The sequence below is a fragment of the Artemia franciscana genome, chromosome 17 (genome assembly GCF_032884065.1).
Source record: "Artemia franciscana chromosome 17, ASM3288406v1, whole genome shotgun sequence".
NCBI classification, from domain to species: domain Eukaryota; kingdom Metazoa; phylum Arthropoda; class Branchiopoda; order Anostraca; family Artemiidae; genus Artemia; species Artemia franciscana.
Genome location: NC_088879.1, coordinates 5,433,365 through 5,456,652, shown reverse-complemented (window position 1 = coordinate 5,456,652; position 23,288 = coordinate 5,433,365). Strand labels below are relative to the sequence as shown.

Genomic DNA, 23,288 nt, shown 5'->3' with positions numbered 1-23,288 from the left:
TTATACACATTTACTTATACACATTTACACATTTACTTAAACAATTACTTATGTATTATACACTTATAATACACTAAAATGTTCACTTATACACATTTACTTAAATATTTACTTATGTATTATACACTTATAATGCACTAAAACATTTATCTTCCCAAAGACAAACCATTCCTTCAATGCAAAGTTACACCATATTTTGCTGTTTGGCACCATATGATTTTAGCTGATTTTCTGCTGATTATTCAACCACGCTTCATTTTTGTGAATTTGGTGCTCCCTACTAATAAATACTGCATAACTGCACACGGTGTTCTTTTGTATTAAAAGTTGGAATCCTCATTTTTAAAGATATGTATCGCTTAGTAAACTTCCACTTAAACAATTCAACCCGATTTCCATGAAAATAACTTAAGTTCAGCTCAAGGCTGTATCCAGGGGGGGGCTAGGAGGTGTGAACCCCCCCGAAATAATTGTGTGACGCATAAAAAAACCCTAGCAAAAATGAATATAAACACATTTTGGAGTGTTTTTTTTATTGTGTTGTCCCCCTCCTTCTAAAAAAGAAATTCTTTTGTTAACTCCCCCCCCCACCCTAAAAAAATCCTATTAATTTTAAATGTATGAAAAAAGAAAAGGGGAAATGCTCCTATTTAAATCCTGGTAAAAACAAGTTCCTGAGGTAGCACTTGACCTCGTGCGAAAATTTCTTACTAGTGTCTTTCATAGATGTGATCATTTTATTTTATAGTTTTTTAGGTCACTCGTGGGTTTAATTTTTTTTCCATGTGATGATATTGAGGATCAGTAAATATATATTTTTTATTGGGCAAATGGGTGCTTCATTCATTTTTTATAAGATAAGATGACATTTAACCTACTCAAACCATGTCCTGGTTGAACTTCGTTGATGTAAGGATGCTGGGACTTAAAAAAAAAAATTATTTTAGTTCTATTGATCGTATGTTATTGTAAGTTTTTCTTCTATATATTTATGTTTTGCCGAGGATGACCCTTGGACATAGGGCCGAAATATTCATTCAAATTAGATTCACATTGTCTTGCAAAAAGAATCCCCTATTGTTCTTCTTGTTTTTAATGTTTGTGAAAAGATGACGTTTGTTTTGTGAAAACAACCGATGTTACTTGCACCCAGAATAAACTGCAGCGTTGAAGAGATTTAAAAAGAATAAAATTTAAAGAATAGAGATATAAAAGTATGAAGGCAAAAAGAAGAATGAAAATATAACATACAGAAATTGGAGAAACAGAAATTTAATGCAAGTTGCAGACAGTAGAATGAAATCAAAAAGCATGTCAAAACTGGCAAAGTATAAAAGGAACGTTAGTATCATCGTTCCCAACGTTTCCAGTGTACATGTCATATCAAATTCGACGACTATTCAATTTAAAAATATAGTTAACAGTTCAGTTTATTTTTAATTTCTATAATGATGTTCAGCTTTAGAGCTGAAGTCTTGCAACATTTGCGTTACATACAAATATTCTAGAAAAGTTTTCAGATGTTTTAAAGGGATAGGTGAAGAAATTGATGGCAAAAAAGGCTTAGTCTACCACCTATCTATCATCACTGCAGTGGTATCAGTTCATGGTAATGTAAGGGGTTGGGGGGAAGGAAGGTATCACGAACACCAAAAACAAGAAGAACAATAGGGAATTTCTTAAGAAAGCGGGGAAGAAATTAGAATGAATATTTCGGCCCTATGTCCAAGGGCCGTCCTCAGCAACACAGAAATATATAAGAGGAAAAAACTTACAACAGGATAAAATCAATAAAACTAAAATGAAAAATTTTCAAGTCCTTAATTCCTTACATCCTTACCTCATTGAAGTTCAACCAGGACTGAAAAATAAATAGTGATGAAACGAGGCAATTCATTGAAATGAAAGAGAATGATTTAAAAACAGGTTTTTAATGGCAATCTTGCTTTTTTGGCTGCTGATTTCATAGGTCTATTTGTGACAGAATCTGTGTTAATATATCTTTTGTTTTTCGTTATATTTCATAAGATCATTTTTAAATAAATTTGTGCATAGAGTATTTAGTGAATATTCTCCCGAGTCCCTATTTAAGGAAATATTACTGTTAATCTTAAGCCTGGTTTCAATTGCTTCTCGAACTACTTGATTTATGCCTAGGTCATTGCTAATAAGGGCGGATTTTTCAAAAAGTATTTTGTGGCTAGGATTTTCAAAAACATGGCTGCTTAAAGCAGAATCAAAAGAAACAGAAGCAATATTAGAATTTAGAGCTATATTTTTTTATATTTTTGTATTGCTGAGGACGACCCTTGGACATAGGGCCGAAATATTGATTCTAATTTCTTTCCCCTGTCTTGAGAAATTTCCTATTGATCTTCTTGTTTTTGGTGTTTGTGATGGAAAGGCAGTGTGGTCTTCTTCGCAATTTACGGCAAAGATATATTCTTCATAATCTAGGGGAAAGGGCAATTTTGTTATTTTTCAATTTTTTCATTCTAACTACCCAAAAAGGCCATCAAGGTTGCAGCAGTAGTTACATTCTAGTAAGAAACGTGGATTGCATCCAAGTAACAATGTAGATTGGCAACATTGTTTCCTCTGTTTTTGTTTTACATATATGTGTTTTATTGTCTCTTGTAGATTGCTACTGTGCCACCAGGAATACGTGTATGTGGTGGAAGGGGTATAGTTTTATCATCCCTTTGATTGTCCGTACGATCTGGAAATTCTTTGTTAAGAACAGTTTCTTTGTAGGACTTTCTGAATATTTGGATCCAAAAGACCCGTTTCACATGCTTTGTGTCCCATTCATAAAGGCAGTGTGTCCCTAACTTTTGACATATGTGCACCCTGGGTTGCATCCAGGTTTTTTTTCGGGGGGTGTTTGTTTTTTTTGGGAGGGGCGGGGGTTCACAAAAAACTGTAAAAACGCATCAGAAATTTATTTATGTTCATTTTTGTTACGTTTTTACGAATCGGACAAACATTTCGGGGAGGAGGGGTTCACCCCCCCCTGGATAAGGCCTTGTCTGCCCTTTTCTGTAATTTTCTTAAAGCTGAGCACCTCTCCAGAAAAAAAAATGCATGGATCATGATAGCAATTAAAAAAAAAAAAACAGTTTTTTCAGCTGAAAGTAAGGAGCGATATTAAAACTTAAAGCGAACACAAATTATGGCATAAGTGAAGGGGATTACCCCTTCCTCAACACCTCGCTCTATACGCTAAAGCTTCAATTTTGTCCCAATTCTTCGAGAACGACTCTTGAAACACAAGGGAAGTTTAACTAAAACAATAAGAAGGTCTTAAAAGTACTAAATAAACTTTAGCATCGAGAGTGAGGTGTTGACGAGGGGACGAACCCCCTCATATGCATAATAATCTCTGTTTGTTTTAAGTTTTAATATTGCTCCTTACTTTCAGTTGAAAAAACTTGTTTTTTTTTTTATTTAATATCTATTTTTTTTAAATAATGCTGGGAAATTGGGCGCCCCCTTCATAGAAATGTCCCTTCACCCATGAAAACGTTCTCCATTGAAAAATCCTCACACCTAACCCCCTTCCGTGAACCCCCTCCACCAGAAAAAAATCCCCTGAAAACGTCTGTGTACTTCCCAATAACCAATACTATATGTAAACAATGGGCAAATTTCATAACTTGCAGCCCTTCCCCTGGGGACTGTGGGGGGTGGGTGGGTAAATCATCTTTAAAAACATAGTTATTAGATTTTTCGACTAGGCTGGACAAAATGGCTATTTAAAAATTTTGATCGGGCGACTTTTGGAAAAAAATGAGCGTAAAAAGGGACCTACTTGCCCTCAAATGTTTTGGTCACCTCAAAAGGGCACTAGAACTTTGGATCTCCTTTCGAATGAACCCTCTCGCGATATTCTAGAACTATTGGGTTGATACGATGACCCTTGGAGAAAAACAAAAACAAAAAAAAAAAAACAAATAAACACGAATCCGTGATCTTTCTTCTGGCAAAAAATACAAAATTCCACATTTTTGCAGATAGGAGCCTGAAACCTCTACAGTAGAGCTCTCCGATACCCTGAATCTGATGGTGGGATTTTCATTAAGATTCTATGACTTTTACGCGGTGTTTCTGTTTTTTTTTTTTGAAAATAAGGCAAATTTTTTCAAGCTCGTAGCTTTTGATGGGTGTGACTAAACTTAATGAAGCTTGTATCTTTGAAATCATCGAAAAAATCCAATTCCTTTGATATATCTATTGGTATCAAATTCCCGACTTTTAGAGTTTTGGTTAATAGACGATGAATACACAGTTCCATGGTTCTCAGATTATTAATTGCAACCAGTTCATTATAACTTAATCTTAAAAGATTCAATAAATGTTTTCCCCCATTCTAATTTAAGACAACCATTCCACATACCTAATGAAAATCGAGGTTGCAGGCAGGCAAAATCTATTGCTAAGCAAAGAATGTTTGTCTAATCCTATTTGTGAATTGTCTCATTTATTATGGCTGGTTTTTCGATTGGTGTCTTTTCTCTTCTTGTAGAGTTCACTTCAAAAGGTTAGATTTTGTCCGTTTTTTTCTGAGCACTGAGGACGACTTGGTGGAGATCCTTGTCGAAATATTTGATTATTTCCGTTTTCATAGTTTGCTACTGGCTGACAAAATTCTCGTTTTTTTTCACCTGTTTGATTTGATTTTTCATTTATAATATCCTTTCTTGTTTTTGTTTCATACGTAATTGCAATCAGAGATGTGATTTAACTTCCAGTAACATGTTCCTTGCTGAGCGCATGTGAATATCTTGACAAAACTCCGATAAAACTCGTATCCCCGCTTGAAATCCCTTGGGGATATGAGCGCTGCACTAAAGCATGCCTTGCGATTGCCCCTAAATATTTGGACCCAATCAAGTATGCTTTTTGGTAATTAGTAGTCCAAACACTTTACTGAGAGTAGCCCTCGCCCACCTTTCCCCCAAAGAAATGCAATAGGTTTGGCAAAGTTAAAATTCTGTGGTGATGTAAGTTTTCTACCAAGCCTGCTAATTATTTTGTTCTAGGTAATCGATGTTGGAAAAGATAAGGAGTGGCTTCAGTTAGAGATCTATCCCATTGATGTTGAGTTAGAACACATCAATAATAAGAATAAGCAATTACCTGTTACTCGGGAATTCAGTAGAAATTCCACTTTAGGTAAGTTTTGTTTATTAATAAATTATGACTAAACGATATATGTATATATATATATATATATATATATATATATATATATATATATATATATATATATATATATATATATATATATATATATATATATATATATATATATATATATAAATGTATATCCTATTATTTTTTGAAGTAGGAGGAGGCTCTGTTCAAAGTACCTCCAATATGCCCACCAAGAAGCCCAGCACCAATTGTGACTAGTTTCTTATTGATGCTGTTTTCCCTAGTATTTTTAAACAAATGTATATCACCCCAGTTCCCAAGAATAAGGCTCCCAATGATTTTACTGATTTGAGGTTGGTTTCGAAAACGCCGATTTCGAAAGTGCTTGAATTAAAAAAAGAATTTATTTGATGATAAAGAAGGTAAGATAGATTCCCAACAATTTGGATTTATATCCGAGCATGGCACTTTATTATGTGCTGAAATTTTGGATTCTGTAACAAAAATAAATATTTAGAAAAAGATGAGCAAATTCTGTGGCATTATTCGCAGACATAGTCAAGGCTTTTGACAGTTTTGACTGACTATGGGCACATTTTCGTTTCAGTAGATCTCAGTGTGTCTACATGATCGCAGCCAGTAAAAAAGAGTTGTAAAACATGCTTTCAGCTGTTCAGCTGTAAAGAGCTGAACATGAGTTTATGTATTGATTTAGAATAAATGCCTGAACTTTCCAATTCGTCGAAGTTTACTCGAACTTGAGAGACCTCCTATTAAAGGACCAAACATTAGACTCCCTAGTCCCATCCTTAAGTTAGACCTTGGAAGCAGAGACTGGGTGGCCAGAGAGAGAATCTGACAGACTCCCAAAAATGACCTAATCCTTTGGGTGGTTTTCGCCGACGCAGACGAGGATTGGTTGAAAATTACAGAAGAGTCTGCTGTTGAAAGATTGGTTGAAAATTACAGAAGAGTCTGCTGTTGAAAGATCGTATTGGACTATCGGTCATTGTCCGGTTCCCGCAAAAAATAAAGATAATTTAGATTTTTTAAAAGAGCTGTAACTGAGTGCATGGATTGCATAAATTTAGACTGTAGCTTGTATCTAAAGGCTCTGTGGTCACCAATGGATAAAGAGTGTATCTTGGACACACCTGATTGATAAGATTGATATGAACTTTTTTTGTTTCAGCTGATGTGGTATGAAATTTTTTTCTTTCAGCTGATGTGATATGGTAAATGGAAATGTATTCTTCACACTATACATTGATCCAATATTTTGAGCAAGTTTTAATCTTAAATACTGAATATGATTATGAAATGACAAAAGGGGATCAAGAAAAACTCCTAAATAGCGATATGATTGGACCCTGCAAATTTTTTGATCACCAACCTGAAGCTCTTGACAAGAAATCTCTCGAGTGGCACGTTCTGAACGACCAAATACCATAAATTTAGTTTTTGTAAAATTTGGTATTTTAAATTAAAAACAAACCATCGACTAACTGAGGTAACACTTATAGTCAAATTTTTATGATGACTCTGCAAAACTTCGACTGTTCTGCGTATGTTGTGCTGGTCCTTTACTTTTTTAAAGGACCGCAATCAAAAGTCTGCAAAAGTAGTCAAGGGTGTATCTTGACATCCCTGATTGATGTGAACTTTTTTTCTTTCAGCTGATGTATTGAATGGATTCAGGCTAATTTATACAATCAAGACAACAACGCCAGTAAAGATATTTGAGAAAGAAAGTAATGGAAAATTACGGGAAATCACAGAGTCACAAAGCTCAACCTTGAATGATCTCTGTTTGTCAAGTGGAACTAAACTTTCTATACAGACCGCAAATCCAGATGGATCATTTCCTAGAATTGATGCAAGGTAGAATTTACTCTTATAAGCAGCTGTCTAGAACCAAAACATTTCCAGGAAAAAAGGCTTTTGGTTATATGCATATGGTAATCTGTGTTATGTCACATTGTAATCTGCTTCGGTGTATCAATTGTTTGCGTCTGCAAAAGTGCTATATATATCCTTTACAGTTCGTTTACCTTTGGTTTGGTGCAACATAGTAACTTTAAGCTGTAACTCCGTAAGCTGTAGTTTTTTTGTACTGTGTTTTGTGTTTTGTCTGGCCCCAATGCATATAGTTGGAATTCAAAAAAGGAGGGCATTAATTTGTGGGATGGGGTCTAATTATATGGAGTATCTTTTAGTTTTTTAGATATTAATAACGGAAAAGCCAGGGGGGTCAATTTTTGGAGGATACCCCCTGCCACTATTTTGGAAAATATTTCGTTTTATGTTTTCATTGAAGAATACGTTTTTAGAATTTGAATGAAAAATGATTTATAATCCCTATATATTCAGAAAATATTTTCCACCTCCCATATATTTTCGTCGGTTCCTATTTAAATTCAAATTTCATTGACGTTCCCATTCAACCAAATGCAGTTGTTCATATTGCGGCTTAGGATTGGGATCGCAAACAGTTGCTAGTTGCGATTGAGTTAATTTTTACGTTCCGGCGTAACTGGTCCGGCGTAATTTTACGTTCCGGCGTATTTATCGAATGGCATTGTGACATTATCAGCGTTCTTACTAAATCCTAGAAACAAGCTCTCGAAATGACAGTCACTTGATGCGGGGGCGAACTGAGATAATATAGAACTTTAATTACTTAGTGAATAAGCCTTCTACTAGACTAGTGAGGGGGAGTAGAGTCATATCAGAGTATACTTGTACAGTGATTCAATTGCCCTGTCGGGGCACTTCTTTCAGAGAACGGCACAATATCAATTGGGTGCACCAAAGTTTGAGAGCTTAGATCAAAATGTGTTTCTTTCACTGATCGGGTATCTAAGGAAAAACTTCAAGTATTTGTAGTAAACAGACCAATGTTTTAGTTTCTAAGGTAGGTAGGTAGGTAGGGAATTTTATTCAAAAACAATACAATAACTTTCTTTCATCAGCTAAAAAAAATAGACTACAATGGCCTGTAAGAACAGCTGACATCAAATACGATCCATTTCTTTAAAATATTTCACTTACATCAAAAAGAAAAATAAATAAGATAAATAAACTACAAAAAAGAAAAAAAACACAAAAAAAGAAAACAAAACAAAATCTAATGATTAATTTAACAAAATGGGGGGAGATACCCTTCTCTCAATCTAAAATACTAGTTAAAATCACTAGTTCTTAATCTAGTTCGTGTTATCGAACTAATCTCATATTAGCGATATATACAGCAGGTGAGGAGGAGCAACTGCAAGAGTGAAAACTGGCGCTGGTATCAACAGAAAAACCTACTAACGCCATCTAGCATGTGGCGACACTTTGCATTTTCTCTGTAATAATTTATCTGTCATGAACTGAGATCGGATACTTATTTACTACCCTAATTTTACAATTAGACTAATTATATTTATTATTCTTATTATTGTACTGAAAAAAAATTACTAAGTGCTACCAAAGACGAGATGGCGTTGATACTTTTTTGTCGATGTTTGTGCCAGTTTGAGTGTTATAATTTATCCATATTCTTCGGTCCGTACGTTATTCTCAGATACTTTATAGATTTGACAGGGGATAATCGTTCGTTTGACGATCCCATAAAAAATTACACTGCTTTCTTGCTTACTTGCCGAAAGACTAAATTCCAGAAACTCAGTTTTTAGTGCGTTTACTCGTAAAACAGTACTTTGATATTCAGTAATCAGATGGTTAATCTTCTCCTGGAATTAAGCAAGATTGCAAATTAGCTTTAGTAATCTGTTCGCATACGACAGCAAAATATAGTCATAAAGATTGATGCTAAAGGACGGGGACGGACGGGGCTTAATACAGCTCTTTGTTAAAGACCTCGGAGAAGTCTGATAGGTCTACTCAGGTGATCCCGGGTCATTTTAACCTTCACAAAATAGTTTGATAAAACAAAAATGATACAATATATGCACTGACCCCTCATTCAAGTAATTCTAGAAACGCCTGAAACTGGACAACCGCGTCAGTCGCAATTGAAATGACCGCAGCGTTGTGCAAAAAGGGCAGAAGTCCATTTTTTCCGAAAATGAGTTAAGCATATGGCTCGAAAGAGCTTCGAGGGATCTTTCAGTTGGTCTATTCAAAGGGGACTTGTGTTTAATTTGATCGAGTTATAAGTTGTTCCAAAAGGGCATAAAAAAGAGCGTAAATCCGTTGTCTTTCAAATAACGAGCAATTCAGAAATTTGAACATTTCCAGCGAATTTCCATCCAAAAGCCAACTAGGAATCAGTCTTTAAAGTTTCAAGTTTCTTAAATTATGACTTGTGAGAAAGATTTTCTCTTTGTCCGTTTTATTTGGTTGTCCTGTAAAATTAGGAAAAGTGGACTTTGGCCCTTTTTGCAAAACACCTCGGATGTCTAAGGTGCGTATAAAGAGGGAGGATGCCATTCTCTGAGCTTTATCAGTAGTTTTTTTTTTAACAGTCTTTTTAAAAAATACGCAACTTATGTTTCTGCGGAATCCGAACTGATGCTAATCAAGTCTACACTTTCCTGAAATTTCTGGAAGCAGAAGTAGCCCTAGGACTTTATTGAGAACTACTACTAATAACTCACTGCAGCACCAATCCGCCTGAGGCCAACACAGCTACGCACGCTCTTCCTTCAACCTAATCTATTTAAAGCCTCACTCTTTACACCCTCCCAGGAAGTTCCCATTTCCTTTAAATCTTTATTTATGAATCATCCCAACCCAGACAAGGACGACCTGCTTTCCGTGTAGCCCCAGACGGTTGGCCAAAAAGGACAATCTTCGGTAATCTGTCATCCTTCATCCGTAGAACGTGGCCTAGCCATCTCAACCTTTCTAGAAACGGTAATTGGTCTATCGTATATCCTGTGCACTCATTAATTGATCTTTTTTCTCATTTGGGGCTTATTTGACACCACATCCGTACAAAATAAACTGGGAGCCATCCCACCGTCGACACAGATTTAGAAGAGGAGAGCGATATGGTCAAACAATAGGTCTGTATTGTAAGCTATCCGGACATATTCTGTCATGCTTTTTTGGGTTTTAATTTGCTCAGTATTTTTACTGGGGCCGGCTTAAATATCACGAAGATATTCGGTACTTTTGATAAACTTTTAAATTTTTCGCCAAATGATTATCACAATTCTTTTCTAGCTTAGGCTCTTTGGAATCAAACACTATAGAGTAATGCTTAACCCATTCATCCTCCGTAAAATCAAAGGAGCATGGTTTAAAACAAGTTTGGGGTCTCTTGAAGAATTTCCACATCACGTTCGAATCTTTTCCCTCTTGATCTAACACTATCAGCTTCTTCGATTTATAGTTTTTAGTTGGATTAAGGTAATAATTCTTCGTACTCAAACAACTGGAATACCACCCCCGCCCGGTATATATCGGCTTTTCCAAATATTGTACCGCAACTTTGTCCGATTTTTTCGCTTGTTTTATTCAAGGATACTTGTCCCACCCTGGTTTTTGAAAATCAGGACGGACCTTTTAACATGGGATGGTAAAATTTCCCCCGGTTAACAGGCGTGGCAGATTTCCTCACAGAAAATGTTTAGTGTAGCCAGATCCCGGACACCACGCAGTAGCAACTGGTGGGGCACTTCAATTTTACTTAAGATTGTATGAAAAGTGTATTGATAAGGCAAAGTGTCTATCTTTTCCCACTCCATCTTGGTAAAGAAATTTTTAGTTGCTTGGACTGCGGCAGACTGAAATGGGGTTGTGACCGAATGATCGTTGCAAGTATGGTTGGAATCAGCACTTACATTTTGCATCGGTGGAAAGTTTTTTACCATTTTACCATTTAGTCAATATTACTTCTTGAACCACATTTATATAAACTGTTGATTTTTGTCGCAAGCACATGTTCCGTCTGGTACTGCTGCTAGAAAAATGTTTGTTAGTTTACCAGGTACGGAGGGCTTACACTGGAAGTCTTCACGGATTAAAAAATTGTCTGTTTTCGATTCTACTGATGGGTCTGCTTAAACGGCCACACTCTTGGGTATATAGTCATTATTCAAATTAGTTTGAAGATATACATTGATGAGGAAAAAGCTAGTTGGTCGCAGAGATTCCACAGAAGCGTAGATGTTGCACGGCTCGTACAACCTACATGGGATCAGTGACACCACACAGGAATGGTGCAGCTAGGTCTTCCAAGCCTAGATTGTTGCTTTACTTCATGGATGAAAACGGGATCTGGTAGTCGACTATTACAGGAATGCCTAGAGTCTAGGTCCATTGCCGCTAGGTCTTCCAAGCCTAAATTGTTGCTTGACTTCATGGATGGGAACGGGATCTGATAGTTGACTATTACAGGAGTGCCTAGGGTCTAGTTCCATTGCTGCTAGGTCTTCCAAGCCTAGATTGATGCTTGACTTCATGGATGAAAACGGGATCTGGTAGTTGACTATTACAGGAGTGGTGCCGCTAGGTCTTCCAAGCCTAAATCATTGCTTGAAGCAGAGGGAAATTGTCTTTGGCAAGCAGTTACTCTTTTCCACAAAATACATTATAATCGGAGCAGATCACACTTAGATAGTCTATTTTCGCAGCGTTGTGACCTTAGATGTTTTGGCAAAAGGCCTTTAGCTTGTTCATTTTCGAAACTGAAAATGAACAATCTACGAAATTGAACAAATATATTTTGTTCATAGGTTTTTTAACAGCTAGACAGGCTATAGCTTTGTTGTTAATTCTTTCTGTTGCAGCACAGGACACACGTGACACTGCACGACTGATAGTGGACCTCTCTTGTCGATTCGTGGGGCCCTACATAATGGGGGGATAATGGGCATAATGGGGGCAGCAGTGTTGATTACTGTATTCTCGAGCCAAATACGATAGGGATTGACACCTAAAGCACCACTTCTGAATTTCTTTGAAGACCGTTACCTTGAAGTGGGTGTACTCGAAATAGATACCTTGCCAGATAGGCCTGGCACGTGATAGTGTGTTAGCAAAAGCCAGTCAAACTGTCTATGAAGTCCCAAATCTTTTAGCTTCTCTGACATGGGGGTTAATGGTGATTATTTCCTCATGGGTGCTACCTAGCAGGACAAATTTGCAACAGCCGTGAACTTTTCTATTGTGATATATCATTTTAATGTCAGATATCTTGGATAGCATGTCACTTTGGGCTTAACCAGATGTTGTCAACTTCGTGTTGACTACGACCTCAGCTTGTTGCCAGTTAAAAGAAATTTCACAATATATATTCGTAGTTTTCTTTCTTTACGCTTGTTCTCCTCTTCTCCACCTCCTCACACCCAGTATGTGTTTTGTTATTAATAATTATAATGAGGCATTTCAACCTTAAGTGGTCTCTGTTTACGAAGTGGAGTTACTTTTCAAACAGGAAATCTGGATGGATCTTTGCCTAGTACTAATACAAGGCATCAATGCCTGCTGTCATAAGCAGCTGTATAAGCTGCTGTCATAATGCCTGCTGTCATAATGCCTGCTGTCATAAGCAGCTGTAACCAGCAGAAATTCAGTTCAATTCAATTCGTTTATTAACAAAAAACAAATCACTCACTGTAAACTAACTACACCCTAACAGAGCACTGCCCATAACGGGTGACAGTATTCATTCAATCATCAAGAAAAGAAGTATAAGGTAAGAAAAGAAAAGAAGAAGAAGGGAAAAGAAAAGAAAACAAACGTAAATTAATAAAACAAAACATAGAGAACTATCGGTAAAAAAAATTAGGATCTAATTCAATATTTTCCAATAAGAAGCTTTTAATCTTACCTTTGAACTCTGGTAGGCTATTAGCATTTCTCAAAGTATTTGGCAAATAATTCCATATTTTCGGTCCGGTAAATTTGATTGAAAAACCAGATGACATTCGTCATTCGTGAATTTCGTCACTCCTTCGAAAAGCCGACATGACCTACTCAGGTGCGGTATTTTTGCTTACTTTATATAAAGTTTCAGCAATCTTTTTTTCTCGAAGTCGAGCCACATTTAATTTCTTAAGTTTTATGAAAAACGCCTTCACACTCTGACGTGTGTGAAAAAGTTTTAGGTTATATGCACCGTATATTGCAATCAGCCTTGGTGTGTTGGTTGATGGCGTCTATAAAAGTGCTATATATATATATATATATATATATATATATATATATATATATATATATATATATATATATATATATATATATATATATATATATATCTTTTTTTGATTCAAGTATGTTTGTAACATCGTATTTACCTTCAGTTTTGTACAACACAGTGACTTCATACTGCATCTGCTTGAGGTTTTCTTTTGCTTGAAATATGTTTTGATTTTTCCTGGCCAAGATGCATATTGTCAAAATTAATGAATGAAGGTTGTGTGCTTAAACTAATTGAGAGAGAATCCTTCTCCCCTCGTTGACTTCTTGTGAGCTGGATCTAATTATAGGAGATATCTTTTAGTGTTTTAGACATTAGTAACAGAAAAGGCACGGTTGTCATTTCTTTGAGGGGTCAATAGCCCCCTTAGATTCTGGAATTTTTCGGTATTTTCATTGAAAAATATTTTTTTTAGTATTTTCAGTGAAAAGAATCGAAAAAGCAAAATTGTCCCTTCCTTATTTTAAAAATAAATTTTTTCCCTCCTCCTTCAATTTCATCAATTTACATCCATTTTTCATAAAATAGTTATTTGTATTTTGGGTTAGGGTCTCAAACGATTGTAAATTACGACTGGTTGAATTTTTTCTTTCTAACACAGCTTTTCAATAGGTATTGAATAGCATTAAAAAATTAGCTCCATTTTTTACTAGATCTTACACAAAATTCACTCGAATCGACAATCTCGTGATAAGCGGGTGGAATCTGATAGTATAGAACTGCAGTTACTTTCCCTCATGCTAGAGTAAAGAGGTGGAGTGGGGTGGGAGGTTCAAATTTTAAGCCTTTAAGCTTTTTTTAGAGGAGGGAGCTTACATCTTTCCACGAAAAAAAACCTCTGATAGTGCCTCTCCCTATTTGAGTAAATTTGCTGGTTAATGTTGTGAACCATGGATGGAGGTTGAAAACTCAGGCATACAGTTATGTAATTTATTCATTTCGTATACCCGTGTGTTTGAGAAATTTTCTGGGTATTTGTATTATGTTTTTCTCTTGCTTTTTCCAGTTTTTTTTCTAAATATTTCGTCGATTTTGTGTTGACTGTTGCTTTGACTTGTTCTTTGTTGAAGAAATTTCGAACGTACATCTTCGTTTTTTTTTCTGTACGCTCAATTTCCTCCATCCCACCGCCTCTCCCATCCAGTTTGTGTTTTTGTTACTAACGAAACTTACGACATAATATATTGTCATTTGTGTTAAATTTTTTTTAGTTGAACATCAATTTTTGTTGAAAGCTATGTTTTGAAGTCAATTTCTAATTTTTTTTTTCACGTTAATTTTTTAGTTGAAACTTTTAAGTTTAGATTGTTTTTAAATGTACTGAAATGAAAATACGGAGAAATGTTTAGTTTCTAAGTTATTGTCAAAAAACGTGAACGGGTGGGTCGAGTTATGCTATCCGTCCTGCGAAATTTAATTTTAGATTATTTTTCAGACTGACATCTTCAAGTAATTCAGTGATTGCTTTGCCTAGTTCCCATGCCGAAAAAACGACGGGATTAACTAGCTCTCAAATGTGAGTAATTTACTCTTTGATTTTGTTTAGTTCATCGTTTTTTTCATCCCTCTTTCTTTTCTATTCACTATTTCTATTTCTTTCTTTTCGCACTTGAATTTTCTCTTCTTACTTTTTTTCAAATTCTATTGAACATTTTTCCTTTGGTTTTTACAGTGTGAGGTATGTGTGTTAGGTTGTAACCATTTTTACAATTGGCCTATTGTGTAGACACAAAAGTTGCTGTTGTATCTGGGTCCAGTAGCACTGGTGGGTTTCCAGGTCATGCTGTTTTATCTTCTATGTTATTATTATTCTTCTATTTTTTCTTGTATCCTTTTCTTTCGTGTTTATTTAGGGTACTGTTCAGACTTTGCACGTATATGCATTTCTTTTTTATTTTCTATAACTCACTGTCTTAATTAGAGGAATTTTAATTATAAGTGGAAAGACAGCGTGTTCTGAGAAATTATTTATGTTTTAGGGCGAGTAGTCGAACGTACGGCATCAATACTGACGCATCTGGCTCCAAAGGCTATCAGCCTGGACTCTGTGGTCTCAGTAATCTCGGAAATACTTGCTTCATGAATAGTATTCTACAGGTATAGCTTGAGGATTTTAGCTTATTTGATGGTATCATGCAAAGAGTATGGGTAACTTATAAAAGTGGGAACTGGTGCTTCTGTCGACAGAATCAACGCCATCTATTCTTTGGCTAAATATAATCTTGTCATAAAATAGATGTCATAGAATACCCATGTCATCTTGTGTTTGGCGACACTTGGCATTTTTTTCAAGCACTGTTATCATTTTTCTGTCAGGAATTGAGATTAGATACTTATTACTGCCATAATTTTACCAGTTACACTAATTAAATTAATTATTCTTATTATTAAATTGAAAAAATTGGTGTGTGCCACCAAATGCTAGATGACGTTGATAAGTTTTTGGTCTATACTAGCGCCAGTCCCACTTCTATTAGTTACCCATACACTTTGGGTATCACGCCTGAATAAAGTTTTTTTTTTCTATTCATTGTGTGGCTTCACGCCAGTTTTTTGTTTAGAAATATTTCCCAGGCTAACGTCCCTTTTCAATGTTTCTAATGACCACCTTTCTGCCCTTTCACTTTTATATAAATTACATATTTTCTTTGATTTCTATCTCTTTAGATATTTTAAACCATAACTGTATGTGTGAAGGCTAACGATGACGTTAGTTGCTTCTTAAGAGGTAATTTTGAGCACAAGGAGGTCACTTATGCTTTTAACCTTACATCTGATATGCTCCGAACGCTGATACATACCATACCATCTAAACATACCATAGCTTCGCAGACTTTAATCGACGCTTTAAGATACTAGTTTTGCCCCTTGTTTCGGTATTTTGAAAGCCCTTTCATTAGTTCGTTACTTGGAAGTATTGCCCAGTATGTTTCAGTCTTTCCTAGTTGTCCCTTTCAGTTTTTTTTTTATCTCTACCCTTTCTCAAATACATAAACTTAATATTCTGTCTGATTTCTGGCCGTTCAGGTATTCTGGACTTTCGCCGTCCGTGTGAAGCCAGAAAAGACGTTAGTTGTATTCAGAAGACGTTATTGAGAACTTGAGTCACTTTTGCCTCCTAAACATGTATCTCATATGCACCTTTTACAGATGCTTCTGACTAATTCATACCTCTGAAGACTATAATGTTAGCTGTCAACTTTGACTAATGGCCATTGTTTTCAATATATAATCTTTTTTTTTATTAAGTTTTTCTATGGCCATATTTCATGCCAGTTTTGCTTAGAAACATTATCCAAGATAACTTTGACATTCAGCGTTTCTAATGGTCAACTTTTAAATTCGGCCCTTTTGCCAATATATAATTTACATGTTCCCTTTCATTTTTAGTAGTTCAAATATTCTGGAACATCATCATCTGAAGCTAGAAAAAACGTTAATTGCTATTTATTTGGTCTTATTGAAAACAACGCTATTTTTGCCTTTTACCGTATTTACTTAAATAGTCCGTATTGCTATGCTTCTAAATACTTCATTGCTTCGGAGACTATAATCACTGCTATAAGATATTTTAATTTCTTTTGCATATTTTGCCAGCCTTTTGCCGATTTTACTTAGAAATATTGCCAATACTTCGTTTTCATCATTTCCAATGGTACCTTTCACCGTTATAGCTCTGCACCTACACTCTTATAAGCTGCATATTCTGTATGATTTTTGACCGTTCAAGACCATCCCCGTGCGTGAAAAAATACGTTAGTTTTTAAAAATTAGAAAAAATAATTTCTGTACCAATTTTTTCCTGGTTCGACCATTTTTTCCGTATCTTTCCCCTACTATACATGTTCCCTTTCATTTTTAGTAATTCAAATATTCTGGAACATCATCATGTGGAGCTAGAAAAAACGTTAATTGCTATTTATTAGGTCTTATTGAAAACAATGTTATTTTTGCCTTTTAACATATTGACTTAAATAGTCCATGTGACTATACTTCTAAATAATTCATTGCTTCGGAGACTATAATCACAGCTATAAAATATTTTTTTTTTGGGTATTTTGCCAGCCTTTTTGCCGATTTTACTTAGAAATATTGCCAGTACTTCGTCTTCATCATTTCCAATGGTACCTTTCACCGTTATAGCTCTGCACCTACAATAATATAAGCTGCATATTCTGTATGATTTTTGACCGTTCAGTTGTTCAGACCCATCACTGTGCGCGTGAAGATTAAAAAAGATGTTAGTTGTTATTCAGATTGTTTCATTGAGACCTAGAGGTCCATTTTTGTCTTTAGATCCTACATGTCAGGTGCTTTGTTCTCTGTCGGCATTTTTTTTGTCTGTTCTCGTGTTAAATGCTGTAATCGGTCAAGTTACTGTTTCTTGTCGTCAAGTGTCTGTTTTCACAGTACTAAAACTTCGAAAGGATTTTTTTGGAGGAAAAATTTGGACTTGGGTATAGGTTGAAAGTTTCTTCTTGTGCTAGAAAAAGGGTCATTTTTCACGAGGGTTACACAATTTTACCATTTTCATATTATTTATTTTATAGCTACATTGTGTCAGTTATATATATTTTTGGCCTTCAAGATAAGATAAGGTTTATTCGTCATGAAACACACATATAATATTACATTTTACTATCCCCCAAGAGAAAAAAGGAGAAAAAGAAAGAACATGTAAATAAGATAAAACTATAGGAAAGAAAACTAAAAAAGAACTCGGCCATCATAGGAGGAAAAGAGGGAATGCTCGTTCTGCCTCTCTTCTTCCGTTGGCGCTGGATTTAGGGGAATGGTCGCAGGAGTCTCGCAAACCAACTAATATAGTATATACTCAGATTGTGAGGAGTTCTAGGGAACTGCTCATACTCGTACAACCATAAAAATGGTTTGAGAGCTCTTCAAATTTTTATCTTGTGTTTTATTATTTATTTTTTCATAACTTAGTAAAGTTGCGGGTACAATCGTTCCAGAAATTATAATCCAGTTTAGGTAGAATTTAAATTAATTTAAAAATAGACTAAATAAAACAATAAATTAATTATAACTTTAAATAGTTTAAGTAAATGTTCACAAATAAATAAAATACATGACTATGGTCATTGATGAAGTTAATTTCATATAAGTAAATCACTTCCAAAGAGAATTAGTTTAAATGGCATGATATATTCTCGTTTGAATAGAACTAAACCTATTTAAGGCTAGGTCAGGATTATTTTAGCTACCATCGCTTCTTTATTCAGACGCAAAAGACGCAAGAATTTGCATGAAAAAAGAATTTCCCATTGGAACCTACGATTCCAATGAAAAAAATTCCAAAAAAAAAAAAAGTAAGGAATTAAGTATTTGGCTCTATATAAAATAAGTACAAACAAGTAATTAAATGGTTTCTGGGACCATGCTGCTTTCTTTTTTTAAATAAAATGAGAATTTAGAAACACAAGTTTGTATAACCTACTCGTATTATTGTAGCAAATAACGAACCAGGTCCCATAGTAACCAAAATTAAAAAAATGTGTTTTAATAAAAACTTTCTGTGAGAAAAAATTGTCATTTGTAGCTGATTCAGGAATGGTAACTATTATCTGGTTTAGTCTTATTTGCAAAACATTATTTCGAAATTAGATTTAGGCAATTTCGAAAAATAACCTGAAAGTCCTAAAAAAGGCGTCGGATCGAAAAAAAGCGTACCGTTGCAAACGCCATGGTTGAAAACTATTAATAAAGACTTACAGTCCCTTGGCTTGAACAAAAAGGAAAATCACTTGTCTACATGGGTAGCCCTGATGTGTCCTCTTTTTTATTCTCCTTCTTCACTACTAGCTGGGCATTAAACACCACAGAGAACTTTTCAAGGGCCCGTTTTCATAATTGTCAAGAATCCGAACTCGCGTGACGTCAAGAATCGCGTGACTTTAAGCAACCGCCACCTGAAGCCATCCTACCAAGCGAATATATACAGTCATTAGGTTTCCGACCTCACTAAAGAGTATAGGCCGCCGTTTTTTCTTCTTTTTTATGCCTTTCGTTGGACAGGTTTTGTTGCTAGTCTTTCGAACCGGTTTCACAGTTGCTGCTATTTATTTCTGTTAGGATGAGGGAATTTGGGCTCTGAAAGCCCATGAATGTTCACAAAGCTAATGTGATGGATATCGACATCTTAGTTAATGATTTGTGGTCCATATTCACAACTGAAAACAAATCGTCATGATTATCTTCCGGTCCCTGCCGTGTTCAATGGAAGAAAGTATTAGGTCTATCTCTGTCTCTCCTTTAAGTTTATAGTCTTTGTTATAGCACTCGTTTGAAAACTTTCCCTTGCTCGCCTTTTTCTGTCATATGTTAATTTCGGCAGAAAAAAAAACATTATTCTTGAAAAGGTTTTCATACCCTTGAATACCTACTGCACATCTTATTTTATTTTAGCATTGGCCTTAGGCGGCTTGGTGCTGCGGTAAGCTGTTGGTAGAAGTAGTAGTATATTTTATTTTAGCTTATTATTTTACTTTTTCGTTGAAAAACCTACTAGATTTTTGTTCTGCTTTGTCAAGTCTGACGTTTTTTGTTTGGATGTAGTTGATAGTGTTGATAGTTTCTTCTTCCTGGAGACTAGCCTGAAACTTGTTCTCGGCTCGGATTTTGATTCCGGTGGTGAAATTTTCTGAAAGTGTCTCCATACTATTTTAAACAAGAAGAAGAAGAATAGATTGATTTTAACAGTTTCCCCAACTTTATGGTCTAAGCGCTTAAACTTTCTCTAACTCCAGCTTATATCCGTCGTTGTAACTACAAACAATCCTCACAACTGAAAACAGTATTTCCATTCTCCGTAACTGAAAACAATCTTCACAATTTGATTTTTTTTTGTCAATCTTCAGAATAGAAAATGGTCCTCACAAATGTAAGCAATGTATCTTACTTAAAGCAATAATCATCTTTTCATCTTCCAGTCTTTGAGCAATATACCCCCACTGACGTTATACTTTTTGGAGAAACGGTATTTAGAAGAAATCAATGAAGATAACCCCCTTGGAAATCACGGTGAAATCGCAAGGGCATACGCTGACTTAATTAGAACAATCTGGTCAGGGCAGCATAGCTCCTACTCGCCTAGACAATTCAAAGTAAGTACATGAAATGGACTGTATTATGTAAAGGTAAAAGATGTGGCACAAGGTTATAGTCCAGACCGATGGTGCTGATCCCTTTTTAACGTTGAATCCCTATTTAACCCGCCTCAGCTTAGAAATGACAATACAAGGATATGTCGTGAGTAGTTCTTGGGGTTTGGTATAATATTTTCGGTATTTTTTGAGATTTATGTGAGGAAGCCTTAAGCGTGTAACCCCTTTTCCTGCATGTTGACTGAAGAGGGAGGTTGAGGGTAGTGGAAACTGCCATTATTGAGCTGGAATGTGTAAAATAGTTATTGGTTTTCCGAGATTTTTTGAGAGGAAGCTTTAAGTGTGTAACCTTTTTTCTTGCATGTTGACTGAAGAGGGAGGTGGAGGGGAGTGGAAACTGCCATTACTGAGCTGGATTATGTAAAATAGTTATTTGTTAGTCAAAAATAAACTACTACTGCTACTAGCAACTCACTGCAGTGCCTAGCCGCCTCAGACCAACATAGCCGCGCACGCTCCTCCTCTATCCTAATCTATTTAAAGCCTAACTCTTTGCACCCAACTCCTTATGTAAATCAATGTGATGATCTACTCAGTCAATGTGAAACCACTCTAAGGCCTACTAAGGACTACTACTGCTATTAACAACTCACTACAGTGCCTAGCCGCCTCAGGCCAACATAGCTGCGCATGCTTCTCCTCTATCTCGTTTAGTTATTATAATTAGAACAATCTGGTCAGGGCAGCATAGCTCCTACTCGCCTAGATAATTCAAAGTAAGTACATGAAATGGACTGTATTTCAGTCCATTTGGACATGTAAAGGTAAAAGATGCCGCACAAGGCTATAGTCCAAACCGGTGGTGCTGATCCTTTTTTAACTTTGAATCTCTGTTCAACCCACTTCAACTTTGAATTGAGAAAACAAGATATGTTGTGAGCAGTTCTGGGGTTTGTATAACATTTGGCATAACTTATTGTGTATTTTCCGAGATTTTATGAGAAAAAGCCTTAAGTGTGTAACCCCATTTCTTGCATGTTGACTGAAGAGGGATGTTGAGGGTAGTGGAAACTGCCATTATTGAGCTGGAATGTGTAAAATAGTTATTGGTTTTCCTAGATTTTTTGAGAGGAAGCTTTAAGTGTGTAACCTTTTTTCTTGCATGTTGACTGAAGAGGGAGGTGGAGGGGAGTGGAAACTGCCATTACTGAGCTGGATTATGTAAAATAGTTATTTGTCAGTCAAAAATAAACTACTACTGCTACTAGCAACTCACTGCAGTGCCTAGCCGCCTTAGACCAACATAGCTGTGCACGCTCCTCCTCCATCCTAATCTATTTAAAGCCTAACTCTTTGCACCCAACTCCTTATGTAAATCAATGTGATGACCTACTCAGCCAATGTGAAACCACTCTATGGCCTATAATAAGGACCATAAGGATTCCAATTCTCTCTGTTCAGTTTTGCAACTTGTCTACAGAGCGTAAGTACCAGTTGTGCCAATTCGTGAAAATATTGAGAGTGAGGGCAAAGATTTCTGTTTTTTAGTGTTGATTGCTTATGCAAAAAAAGTTATTTTTAAGTCTAGGTGAGGTGAAATTTTTGGGTTTTATTCGATTATCTTAATGAAAATACCAAAAGAGGTATTTTTCAAAATCTGGTGGGAGGGGTCTTTGCTCTACTTCTACCCATATTTTCCTATAAATTCTTACATTTTCCACATAATTGTGTTGCGAGAGCAACACTTTGGTTTTGTCCCGGTTTTTTTTGTTTTTTTTTTCCTATGCTGCCGATCTCAGGTTATTCCTGGAAACTGGTAAGGGTCTAACCTGTGCGGTTTTTACGGAAAGTGTGGACCTCAGGCCGGATTGATGAATATGACATTACATTTTGGAAAGCTCCGTAGAACTCTTGCCTGGGGCCAAAAAGGATGGTTTTTGCTTGTCCTCGAGCCAGAGCCTATGGTGTGCGACGTGAAGTGGAGTTATATAGCCTATGTCAGAGAGGAGTATCTGAAGTTGTGCAGCCAAGCTTTCGTTTCATCAAACCATGTTTCTGCTTTCGAGTGGAAAGCTCCGTTCTAGCAGGCAAGCAGGCAGGCACCAGTTTCAAATTGAAGATGGACTAAAATCTATAAGTGTTAAATATATGCGGTAGTTCCCCGGCCCCACAGCCAATATATCTTCTTTGAGTGATAAATAGAAAAATTTACAGAAACAAAAAAGTGCGATTTTCCCACGGGTCCGAAAGTGCTGCCATCTATTGTTTCTAGCCATTTCTGTTCGTGATTTCAGCTGACTTTACCATTCTTTTTTTTCTACTTGGGATTGCAATAGAGAAATGGTATCACATGTGCATCTTAAATTTTGAAAGTTCTCTCATTGCTAAAGAAATTAGAGCTTATCCTTTGCTCCTTTCTAAGTGGTGGTGTTAGAAAGTTGGCCTCCGGCAAAAAAGTCAACTTTTGAACTAAGACAGATAGAATTTTTTTTTTCAATGACAATCGATAGACCTTGATGAGCTGATCAAAGTATATGTCATCCATTTTTTGTTACAAAAATTCCTTCATGACATACACCAGTTTGAAAGTTTCAAGGGGTTGACAACTTCAGTGGTAAGGTACACACTTGAACCAAAAATAGGCCGATACCAATTGTGAGATATGTAGGGGACTTCCAAGCAACAGTCGATTATTAGCTTATAATCATCTTTGGCAATGAGGGGTTTGCAACTTTTGCTGATTGGTGTACCTATTATCTGTTTCTGGTGTAATTGATGGTAAGAACAACTTGGTTCCCGATTGTAAGACATGTAGGGGAGTTGTAAGTAATAATCGGCTGTTAGGCTACAAT

At 35.9% G+C, this 23,288-nt stretch overlaps 1 protein-coding gene across 1 annotated transcript in view; it reads left to right on the top strand.

Annotated features, from left to right (window-relative positions):
- Positions 1-23,288, top strand: part of LOC136037731 (ubiquitin carboxyl-terminal hydrolase 15-like) — a gene marked incomplete at its 5' end in the record, with an annotated part of 88,687 nt that overhangs the window by 3,758 nt on the left and 61,641 nt on the right. The window contains 5 exon segments of the mRNA XM_065720506.1: positions 5,043-5,175; positions 6,834-7,038; positions 14,748-14,828; positions 15,292-15,409; positions 20,263-20,436. Coding sequence (XP_065576578.1) covers positions 5,043-5,175; positions 6,834-7,038; positions 14,748-14,828; positions 15,292-15,409; positions 20,263-20,436 — 711 coding nt within the window.